The following is a 12845-nucleotide window of genomic DNA, read 5'->3' on the forward strand; positions in this document are numbered from 1 at the left end:
ATATGTGCTTCCAAAGGCATCGGTGCTTTGGCAGATCACCCAACCAAACTAACGATAAGTGTTGAGTTTCTTTCAGCAGTGCCCTTGCCGCAGAAGAGCTAGCTGTCACCTTTCCTAGTAATCTCGAACTGTTAGGAAAGTCAGATCCGACTTCTGCACAAGTATGACATTTTTGTATTTATACCCCCTTCTTTAACAAGACAGAGTTTCTTTTCATCTTCAACTTCTGAAGCAGTGAATTACAAAATGAACAGTAAGGACAGGTAAACTTGTATTAATGTGATACATTTAATTGACTGCACTTTTGCCATACTTTAAAGAACACATGGACATACGGTGCATGTTCGTATTAATAATTTAAATGTAAATAAACTATTTTATTTGTCAGAAATAGTTTTACAGTTTATAGTACGGCATATTAACGTGTCTTTTAATCAGGATGATGAATTGGGGCAGAACTGGCAAACATTGCACATACCTTGTAATAGATGACTGTACATGAAGGGGAGGAACCATCTTGGAGGAGAGCAAGGTGTTACGAAGTTGAAACAACGTTAGAGAAGACAGGGACCGTTTTTCCCAGTGTCTGTTCCATGTAATTCATGCCCCCTATATCTTCTTATCAGACACAATAAACCACATTCCTAATATTTCTGATTCATCGTTATCGTTATCAATCCTTTTCTCTTACTCATTTCAAGTCTGATTCACAATTACCTCTCCTTATTCTTGACCTAAGAACACAGCCTACTGCACTACTCACACTGCCTATCTGTTTTTTAACCGTTCTCTTTCATTGTGCTTTTCGCTTGTTAAACGAAAAGCTTCCTTACTCTCTTCTATTCATATCTCGCAGCTTTCTTCTTTCCCATCCTTTCTTCTGGTAAGGGAGTATTTTGGTGCCCTGTTAATCATTTATTTAGTTCTACTCTCAATTAATACATCACTTTAGAACTGTGATGGGTAATTTTTAAATTCAGTTTTCTTTGGGACATCATCTTGGTTTTTATCTGCAATCCTTATGAGGTGTATCTTTTCAGCGCTTTTTTTTTTTTAAGTCTCATTTTTTTATTTATGACTTTGGACCTGACACACTGAATGCATAATCTTTTCTTTCTCACACGTGTTTTGATTTTGAGTGAAATGCTATGTGTGAGATTTCTCATGTTGATGTGTAGAAACAGAATTTAATCGCATTTGTATCTAAATAATTTTCTCGTTTGTTTCCTGGAGTTCATTGATGGTCCAGACCCTATGAAAATGTCATCCTTTTCTATTGCTGTGACTCTTTCAGCTTCAGTGTCTTAAAGGCATGCCAATTTCACACCACAAACATCTTCCAGATGTGTTCTGTCAGCTTTAGTACAGATAAACCCATCCTGTCCTGTAGCCAGCATGATTAGATAATAGTTTTCAGAAATCATTCCCTTACAAAAACAGCTCCTACTCCTGCTGTTAGTTTTTCCTTGGAGGAAGGCAAAAGAAGCAACTTCACCCATATTTGGAATATTGCTTGCAAGGGAAGAAAGGACTTACATATTGAGCAATGTGGCTTTTTTCTGGCATTAAGCTTTTTATTGATCCCTAGTTATCATTGTCTTTGATTAGTTTTTATCTTCTTATTTGGTTTTATTGTATGTGTCACTAAAGAATCGGTTCTCTCGTAGTATGATTCTTAATGGTGGACCTTTTCAAGAAAATGTGAAGTTAAGGAAATTTGCTTTGAGAAAAATGTCACTTGTGGAATGGATTCACCATTTGTTTTCTAGTTTTGATCTGCTGGGAAGATCTCATGGAATTTTGTTTACATGTGAATGAAAATAATAAACAATGCAAACAAAATTACTCAAGCATATTTACAAGTCAAAGAAAAGAGCTCTGTTTATTGATTTGTCTTCACATGCATAGATGCATGAACCTGGCTTTCTTACAATCAAGTATTTCTTTCCATTTGTGCAAGTGTGGAGCTATACTGCATGAGTCTCACTCAAATTAGTTGCACTCGGTCACTTGTGTGACATTTGTGTGCTATTTTCCAAAATAGACCATTAGGAACTTCATTATTCAGGTCATAAGCCGCAAAAACATTGAGAAGACAATAATTCTCACTTATTAACATATGCAAACCTTACTAGATATTTGGGAAATACCTTTCCTAGAAAGTGGTGTCTTGGGATATGCTACAGAGAGAGACTGTGGATGAATGCTAATATGTAGTATGTTGGCTGAACTTTGTTGTATTCATGGCCGTAGTTGCTGGTATAGTAATAAAACTACTTTGTCATCTCCAAAACGCAAATGATAAACCTCTGTCCCGAGATCTATTTCTCTTTTCTTTTCTGTACAGAGATCTCCACATCTGTGGAGATCTACGTATGCATGGGTGTAAGGCAATGGTCTTAAAACTTTTCCTTGCCACGCCCTCCAGTGGAAAAAAAAAATCATTGGGCCCCCTACTAATTTTTCCCAATTTTTTTATTAAATTGGCAATGTTTAAATATGCTTAGACTTATTTAAACATTGCAGTTAAGTTATGTTTGTGTTTTAAAAATGCATTCAAGCACATGATGCCAAACATGCAATTCTGGTCAGACAGGATTTACTAAGTGTAAAAGTATCTGCAGTGTGATGATTGGGGATGGGGGTTTTGAAGAGTATTTGGAGTCCCTTCCCCTTTGACACATACTCCCAAATTGGATATAAATGGCAAAACATGTTAGTGATGGCCCATTACAGAGCAGTTTGGATAACAAAGCCTTGTTATCAGCATAACGCTTCTTTTGGCCAGAGCCTGGTGCCCCTATGGGATCCTTTGAGGCACCCCAAAGGGGGCCGCCCCCAGTTTGAAGACCCCTGGCGTAAGGTTTAGTAGGAAATGAAATTGGGACAAGGGAATGTGGTGGAAAAATTAGGAATAATTATTACAAAATGGACGTGTTTAAGGGAAGGAGGTGTTTGGAGAGTACATTCTAATACACAAAAAACAACACATAGGAGTAATAAAAATGTAGTTCATAAGATACACAATTAAAACTACTACCGTAATACTACTGACAAAACAAACTGAAATGAACGACACAGCCTTGAACTAAGTCAAACACCACACATGAACACCCACTGGTACTGCAACAAACTCCCGTAGAAATCAATGGAGGCAAACTATTACCCTAACTTGCAGGGAAACAAATAAATAACCTTCTAAATTAAACATTATTTATTATATTTGCAACTTGACTATTAAATATTGTTTATTTGTTTATATGTTAATGGCTTATTTGATATAACAGTTTTATAAAATACTTTGTAAAGGATATATTCTATTTTCTTGAAATATATCACAAATAGAAAATAGCATAAATTGCATCCAATATTCTGGTTCATTCAAGATGTATGATGGACCAAGTATACCACCACACATGACCACCCACTGGTACTGCAAGGCATATCGGTAGAAATCAGTGACAGCACACAATTGCACAAATTTACGGGAAACAAATACATTAAATAACATTTTCAATTAAACATTATTTATATTATTTGTAACTTGATTATTCAATATTATTTCTTTTTTATGTTAACCTTCTAATATATATAGCATTTTAATAAGAACATTGTAAAGGATATCATTTTTTAAATAAATTACAAATAGAATAATACATAACGTGTATTCAACATTGTCATTCTGTAAAGTGTGTGGAGGTACAATCAATATTTATTTCAATTTTTCAATTTTAATTAAAAAAATATTTTAAAAAACTAAAGTGTACATTTAATAACTTTTATTTTAGGCATTTTGTCGCTTGTTACTTTGAATATAGTTTAGGGAAATGTGTTTTAATAAATTTTAATTAAAAAAATAAACTTATTTTTTAATTTAAAATGAATTTTATTACAATTCCCAATTTCTTTCTATAAGGAGCTCTCTGCCTCGGTGGAAGAGACCTTCACAAAAAGGTGGAAAGTTACTAACAGTAACTTTCCAGTCTTAATTTAATTTGTAGGAGGCTCTTCTTCATTTGAGGTAGTGGGGATTTTAAAGTCTACATTTTGGTAGAAATCTTAATATGGTAATAGTGAATATCATCCATGAGGAGACTCATACCTTGGTGTATGTCTGCATACGTAAACTCCCCTTTATGGATAAAACCCATACCTAAATATGTATGTAGCAGAGGTTTTTTCTGATAAACACCTTTATTGACTTTGTTGTTGCAACAACGCAATATCAACAGGTCACATCTACACCTCAGATACATACCAATGTACGATTCCTGGCTGGGCTTCATCAGAACATATCTTCAATACATTATGTTGTCCAGGGATGCATTTAGCAATTATTACCATTTTTAAGGGACTTCACATTATCGGACATCACAAAACCCTTTCCATTTCCCCCACACCTTGTTATATTTAGCTGGGCACCCTCGCGTCTCATATACAAGCTTTTCCTGCTGGGCACACCAGTCCACTAACCAAGTCTTTTATGTCTAAAATCAACAGCATTTAGGCGATGATACCTTGTTCAGATGTACCAGGTTTTTTTAATGATTGAAGAGTTGTAAAGTGAGCAAATGTGCACTGATTACGTTAGGCACTTTGCAGCCAGTGCACACAAGCTTTTATGAATACTATAGCAGCACATTCGTAAGATTCGTAAGAAATATTACATTACTTTGTGAATAAACCCAAATCATACAGCTCCCTATTGGTGAAAATACAAAGAGGGCTATGGCCTTCCAATTTGTAATAATTGTAAATGAATACTCCCTCTTTATTCTCATTTTTGATGTTTTGGGGCCATTCCACGAAGGTATGTAAGAATATGTAAAAGAAATAAGTAGAGGAACACTAAGATTTTCTTACATACCTTTGTGAATCGGCCTTCTTGAGTACTCATCTTTTACTTTATCTGAAGTAGATTTCTGCTTGGCCTATGTGTGGCATGCTTCAGATGTTTCATAAATGTGTCCTTGTAAGGATCCACATTCTTCATAAAACATATGTTTAAGTTACTCAATTAGTATTGTTAGTTGGAGATGGTAAATCATGGAGCACCAAAGGTAAGCGATTACTACCGTGGAACCTTGTTAGAGCATTTTGAAGCTGCTTTGCAAATTTTGTGATCTTACAGTATCTAACACCTCTAAAAGTCTTTCAAGGAGGTTGCTCAATGAAGTAATAATGTCCTCTGGGTTTCTGTTGGGTGATAGTTATTTGTAAATCTGAAACCAGAGTTGCTTAATGACGTTTCAGGATTGGGTGACCATTGTAGGTTCATCATAGCCTAACCACCACCCATTCACCCACTTGCAGGGGCTTTAGCAGCCCTAATTGATACATAAATTACCATCAACTTAACCAACGGAATGAAGTGGTTCTTGTTAGGAGTCAGCTGCAAATGGCCAACGACCCTTACATTTTTAGGTCTGTCTTGACAGCACAGCTGTATGCAAGCACTACTGTTACCAATTGTTTAACATATACACAGAGTAGGGTTTGGCTCCATGCAGAACAGTACTTATTTCTCATGGTCTGCTGTTGGTTCTTTTGTGTATTATTTAGTCTGTTATGGAGCACTTGCATTTCAAGTACACTGAATCATGACTTATTAAATTCTTTATCATAGGTGCATGGGGTACAGAAAGCAATAGTTTTTTTTGTTTTTGAATCTAACAGACTTTTCAGATATTTTAGTCAGAACTCAAAAAAAGAAATCCAGACCTAGTGCCAATACTTGTTTGTGTGCTTTCTCCAAATTTCATAGTTTGATGGACTTAGTGCATGACCGAACTTGCACGGCTTCCATTGGGTTGCTGTGGCAAAGTAATAGTCTCCTACTGAGGGGAAATTCATTTTTCATAATGTTTAGTTCTCTTCCTTGGTGGTGTAATTTTTGAAGTGAGCTTTAAAACGATAGCACTGTTATGGAACACCTGGTAAATTAGCAAATCTTTCCTCTAATCTGCATGACAAGTTTTGAAAAGGATAAGGGATGAGTGGTTTGAAGCTGTATTTTCCTCAGGAGTCTTATTTAGTAACATTGTTGGTCAAGAGATCACCAGATAAATTAAAGCCCAATCGGTGACCACAGAAGATGTGAAATAACTAGATCACTGTGACAATAAAGTATCTATGAACAAGGGATTAATATCAATGTGGCCCCTCATTTGCAGCTACACTCATGCTTAGGAACCTCTGCACAAATACTATTAGCTAATCTGTTAATGAAGCACCAATTAGTCAGCTGCCATCCTGTCGCTTGTACCACTGCTAGCTTGTCTATTTCTGTGATAGCAGTAAATGCATCCAGCTTCCCTCATGGAAAACATATTCCTCTGCCATAAACCAGTCTACTCATTCTTAATATGTGCAGTCATTCAAAGTATCCATTTCAGTGTCTCAGGGGTGGCAGCTTTGGGTGCGTGTGTGGTCGGGTGATACTGAATCTGCAGCCACCCATCTGCCGTGTTTGTCAATGGAGATCAGTGGAGTACACCTCACACATCCCTTTTGACCAGCAACAGTAATGAAGTCATCAAGGGAGTCCCCCTTCCCAAATGCAATGTAAAGTATATTTACTGGTATGGTAAACTGAATTACCATAACATGAATTTGTAAAGAAAATTATAATTCCCTTTAAATGGCTATTTCGTGGATGTCCTTGCTTTATTTCCATATGTGTAGGTAACAATCACAGGTATATGTTCCATCCATCTCTGTTTTTTCTTATCCTTGTCTGGTCATTTCCTTGCCAAGAGAAAGGAAGTATGCGTCACATTCCTTTGTGTATGGGCAGTGTAGTAGAAAGTAGTCATTCAGTTCTTGCTGTCTGGAGTTCACAATTGATCTGTGCTGACCTCAGTGCAAGGTCACTCTGTGTCTGTGGCATTGGCGACTGTCTATCCTCTACACTTTTGACCACTGTAAACAATTGTACAAGTCTGAGATTTTTCACATGTAATTGTACCACAGTAGCGTGTTTTAGTGTTCCACGGGTGTCTTGAGTTCATTGTCAAATGTTTTTTCATACTCCTTCCTAAGTCTTGGATCGATGCGTCCACCCGTGTAGTGATCCACGCTAATCATCTGATGAGCATTGACGATGCAGCTGTGTGATACAAGAACCTAATGACTATGTATAAAATATGTATGTTTTATTTGCATTCACAAGTGGCCCGCAAGCAATGGGTGCCACCTTTAGTCAGCCAATGTCACTTCACAATGTTGGGGCACATTCTGCTGAAAGTGAAACTCCAGGACCAGAATGCAACATATTATTGACTAAAAAGCCAGGTTGGGAGAGTCACGCATGACATGGAGGCACTTGGCAGGTATTCAAAATTTGGAGAGCACCTGCCTCACGTTATGTGATGTTTCATCAGACCGTGTGTTTTTATGAATGGCGGCAGGAGGCATTTTTTGGGTGTCCTATCTTCAGCAACCCTCTTAATAGCAGGAGGAAGGGAGCGTGCTGATGTTGGTTCATTGACTGGCAGGTCTGACTTGCATGTCATCTGCTTCCTCTCTCCACTTCAACACAGAGCAGCAGGTGCTACTGACAGCACTGTTTACAGTCTGCTGTCAAGCGGTCGGACTAGGAAATACGATGAAAACGAGGGGGAGCGGTTGAAAAATTTATACTTAAGACAAAATCTAAGCACTGGAGGCGACGGGGCTGAGATAAACGGCGGGAATTTAAGAAGTTGAGTAAAAATAAACAATAATAAGAAAGGAGACTTGTGAGTCCGAGAGAAAGCAAAGCCTGAGGTTAGGGGAGCTGAACACCGTGAAGTCGAACAGTTAAGGCAAGGCAAACAGAGTGATGAAAACACAACCCCCTTGTTTTATTCATTCAACAATACTTTGTTTTGATGCCACCTGGAGCTCCAAGGTGCTCAGGAACAGCTAGGAGAGGGGTTAAATACGCGGTGATGTAATAAACGTGGGCATGTGCAAAATAAATAAATAACATATCAAGTTCGAAAAGTGGGCATGTCAAAGATATAAGGAAACGAATATGTCTTTGTAAAACATGTTAATTGAAAGAATACTAATAAGGGCAAATTCCTACATGTATTACTACCATACAAGGATTACATTCTACATTAATATCATAATACCGCTTTATGTCTCACAGATTCCTGTTATTTCACAGAGAAAAAGGAATGAGCCTATAATCATGAGGCCTCTTTACTGAGATGTTATTCTACTGCATAGGTTTAACCCCTCATGTTATGGTTCTTGATAAATTTCTCTCTTGATAGCTTCCCTGCTTGGAAAAAATAACACAGTATAAGCTATACCAGCAAAGCTGCTTTATGTAATAAGTTATTTATTAGTTATTACATTTGAAAAGACAGTGAAAGGGCATCGTGAACCACTAGGTGCCACATCTGCCACAGTCCACAGTGGTAATACTCAGAATATTATTAAGGAAGCTAACAATTAAAGAAAAACATCTGTGGACAACAACGATCTCAACTGTAAATACCAAAGAACCCACTATCTCAGCTTGCTGTTGATTTGAGTAAAGTTTTCTGTTCTATAACTTAGCTTGACTAAACAATGATAACAGCGGTGGCTCCTCCACTATGGTGGAGGAGCATCACCCACCTGCGAGCATCAGCAGCTGCAAAACTTTAACAATGAAAGGATAATAAACTGTGTCTATTATCCTTTTGTTGTTAAAGGGGCAAAGCCAATGGGATGACGGGGATGAGGGGAGTGCACTGTGCACATGTGTGTTTGGCCGGCCGTGCTCTCTCCAGCGCGGCACTGTGTTGCAGGGCTGGAGGGAGCAGGAACAGGCTCCCAGTCTCCATGGGAGCACTCTGGCTGGGCACTCCAGCCAATCTTAAAGCTGCTCTGACCAGCATCAGGATTGGTTGTAGGGCAGGCTGGGAGCCTGTGCCTGCTGAGGGGATAGAGGAACAGCGGCACACAGGCGCCGCCCCTGTCCCTTTAACTAGCAGCGAGCCGCGACTGAATGATAGCCTCATTGATGTCAAGAAGTTGCAGTGTAAGAGTTTAAAATAGCACCAGACAGGAAGAACATATTTAACTGCATTGTTGTACAGAATCCTTTTTTTTGTATGCTGGAGTTTCAGCTGCATTGCATGAACCAGGATACCAAAAATACAGTCTTGGTTAAAAATGCTAGTCTTTTAAATACTGAAAAAGCTGCCTAACACAAAAGGCAGCGAATTTTCCTCATTGCACATAAAGTCCTGCTCTTTATCAAGCTGGGGATAGGCTGTTCTTAAGTACTGCCGGTTATTAGGATCTGTTGTCTTGTTAGATTAGGAACCTGAATTCATTAGGGCCCAAAATCAACTTTAAATTAGCAGCGTTCATAAGTGTGACCTTCATGGCACCTCTGGCTCGAAGCTCTGAGCAGTGACAAAACCACCACCACCTAAAGAGCTGTAAATATAGAAATAAAATACTAAAGAGATAGGGTCTTTTGTCACTTCAGATGATTAATAACAGTAACAGCCATTACTTAATGAAGCTAAAGTAGTGGATGCCTCTGCAAATGGTGTTAGCCACTATTAATTGCCAGACTGCTAATTAGGGTCGTGAGCCAAAGCAAGGGTTTATTTTGAGGAGGGGGGCTAGTAACAGCCGTTAGCCCCTCACATCATTTGGACAGTAAACCTATTAAAATAAATCTCATTAAGCTTAAAAACATACCAACTGTATCTTTCTACCGTCTGTCCCTACCTACTACACTCGCTCAATAAATGTGGAATGTAGGTAAACAACTGTAATTAGTGCCAACATTCTAAGAATTCTGATTGGCTTAACCAATTTTAGCATTCTGTACAGGGTGCCCAGAAGACTCGTGTTTTTTTCAAGCTTGATTACTGTTTTGTCATTTCTAAGCACTAAAAATAGCAGGTGTTACAATTTCTCAATTAAATGGGATTCAATTTATGAACCTCAAGAGGATGAAAGTGTAAGTTGTCCTTGTGACGATTCAAACTTGTGAATTGCAGATCACACAGCAATTGCATCATTGAGAGCTTAACTCCATCTTGCAGATGTGAGTAGTCTCAGGTCCAAAGCTACCTGTAACAGCATTAAAGGAAATTTTGAAAGGTGCAACCTGACAATCATTCTCCTAGTTTCTATAGTCCTCAGTGATCTAGACTCCATAATCTAGATTTTCATTCCTCAGTAAAGTGGTGCCAGACACTTTAGTAATTGTAGAGTCCTCACCGCTTGGTTCAGTGTTTCCACCTCCCCGCCCACCACCCCTCCCGAACTGAAGGTGGCATTGCAGAAAAGTTGGGATGAGGAATTCTTTGGAGTTGTTGGAGGGAAGGAGTATGTACAGTGAAGTAACAAAGGCTCCACTGCCCCTGCAGTGCGGGCCATGGGCAGCTCCAGGGGGCCCCCTCAGCGCAGTACCGTGGCCTGAGACTCCTGCGTGAGTCCGGAGGGGGGCCCCCTCCATGTACTTTGCCTCCTCTAGTTTTGTTACTCCACTGTGTATGTGCCTCCACTAGTTTTGTTACTCCACTGAGCATGCACCTATATTGTCAGATGAACATCTATCAGGATTTGCAGCTTTATAATAAAAGTTTAACACCACATGAAAAACACTTCTCTAAAACTTTATTTGTATTTTTTTTCTGTATTTCAGGAGAACCCTCCTTCTTCTTATTTCATTATGCGCAGCTGTTCGAGCAGCACAAATACAAGAAAAAGGTGAGCATACCTTATCTTAGAGTTGTTTCATACATTACAAAGTTAATGTTAGCAGAATTAAACATGACTGCAAGCAAATCAGAGCTCAGACAGGAGGGGAGAAGACATGCAACAGTACATGCTGCTATGGAAAGCGGGCAAATGAAAAACAATACTTGCATCTTCCGTTCATGAAATTGTTTCATTTATAAGTACAAAAAGGACGACTTTTGTTAGAGTTGAAAAGGCATTGATTGTGACTTTGTTGCAGGTGGGTGTTTATGGGGGTGGCAAACTGAAACAAAATTACCTTCACACTTCTGGGGCTTTTCAAACTCGGCAGTGTGTCATCAGTTTTTAATTTATGATTGCCCTAAAATGCATGAATGAGAGAAACATGCCATACTTTGAAGGGGTTTTAATATCGATTTATGTTTGAGAATAGCTTTTTCCCCCAGGCTGGGAAAATAATAATGTTAATTATTAAATATGCATCAGGGAAGATCTAATGTAATAGGCTTTTCACACTATTCTTTGCTCATTGGATTAAGATGTATTTGTGGGGCAGCAAAGCAGAGACAAAGAGTCTTGGAACAATCAGCAATCAATCTGGGCCAGATTATCACTTGCTGGATCACATCCCAGCACTGACTATACTGTTGCTTCGGCAATACTGGATGCATCAGTCTGGCACAGTGCCAACAGGATGATTTAAATTATTTGCTGAAATCCTGAATCATCAGCATGGAAGAGACCGGATACGTTCTGTCAATCTTTGTGACCAGCTTTAATTTAAATGCAACAGAGATCTGCAAGGAACCCCAAACCCCCAAATCTGCATGCACATTTACAAACTGCTAGCCTTTCAACCCCTTAAAGGGATGGTCGCTGCAGTACCAAGAAATGCCACTTGATACATGGGACATACTGGATTGGGCAAGAAGGGTGCTGTGAATAGAACTGGTGTCGGCTCTCTATGGTACTCAAGATGACCCTACGTTGGTCTTCCGGTCATCTTCCACAGTACAACTTACCGAATGACAAGGAAAGTTAGTGACATTTCATTACTTTACCACTGACAGTGCTTTCCATTCCATTAATCCAATTGATTGCAAAGACATGGAAGAAGAAAATGTTTCTTTGCCACCTCATTTACTTTTGATTCTGAAGAATCACCGTTTTGGCATTTGGCACTCTTTTTTTATTTATAAATATATAGAGTGGTTTTTCACTCATGGAAATCCTAACACATCCCAACGGCAAACTTTGGAAGAGCGAAAAACTTTAATCCACCACGCCCTATGTCTTTCTGAATGTCTGTTTCGCTGTTACTTACTCTTTTAGTTCACCTCTCTGCCTCACAGTCCCTCTCTCCCCCCATCTGCCTGTCTTTATCTCCATCTATCCACACTATTTCTCTTACACTTTTTGTCCTCCATTTGTCTCACACTTTAATTATCTGCCTCACTCCCTGTTTCTCTACATCTCTTGTCACAGTTTCATTTTCTCTGGCTGTAGTGTCTTATTTGCTGACTTCAGAATTAGAGAGCTGGGTTCAATCTGAGGTTAAGTATTAAATCAAAGACATATGCTATTTTGTAGAGATCGCTTCATGACCTGTCCCAATACTTTTAAGTGGTGTAATTTATGTATTTATAGTCAGAGTTACAGTAGGACTGGCTCATAATGAGCACTTGCGAGTCACTATCCTTTGGACACCCCCCCCCCCATGCTTTACAGGTTTGTGTAATCCAGACTGAGCCAGACCCCACACACCCCTGTTGTACAGGGGTGTCTCCTCCATTTCGGTAGAGGAGTGTCACCCCTCACCCCCGCCAGCAGCAGTAAAACATTTCAAAGAAAAGGATAATAAACCATGTTTATTATCCTTTTCTTCTAAAGGGGCGGGGCCACAGGGGTGACATGCACTGAGGAGGAGTGCTGTGCATTCCCTCTCAGAGCGCATGTGTGTTTGGCCAGCTGTGTCGGGCTGGCTAAACACACATGCGCACAGGCTCCCAGCCTGGGCGCTCCCAGACAATCCTGACGCTGCTCTGAGCACTGAGCAGCGTCAGGATTGGTGCAGGGCAGGCTGGGAGCCTGTGTCTGCCTGGAGCGACGAGGGAGAGTGGCGTGGCGTGAGGTAAGTTTAT

At 39.3% G+C, this 12845-nt stretch overlaps 1 protein-coding gene across 1 annotated transcript in view; it reads left to right on the plus strand.

Moving 5' to 3' along the window:
• Nucleotides 1-12845, plus strand: part of COL24A1 (collagen type XXIV alpha 1 chain) — a 713151-nt gene that overhangs the window by 29399 nt on the left and 670907 nt on the right. Inside the window, exon 2 of the mRNA XM_069232264.1 lies at nucleotides 10649-10713. Coding sequence (XP_069088365.1) covers nucleotides 10649-10713 — 65 coding nt within the window. The remainder of the gene's footprint in view (nucleotides 1-10648; nucleotides 10714-12845) is intronic.

This window comes from Pleurodeles waltl, chromosome 4_2 (assembly GCF_031143425.1).
Source record: "Pleurodeles waltl isolate 20211129_DDA chromosome 4_2, aPleWal1.hap1.20221129, whole genome shotgun sequence".
Lineage (NCBI taxonomy): Eukaryota > Metazoa > Chordata > Amphibia > Caudata > Salamandridae > Pleurodeles > Pleurodeles waltl.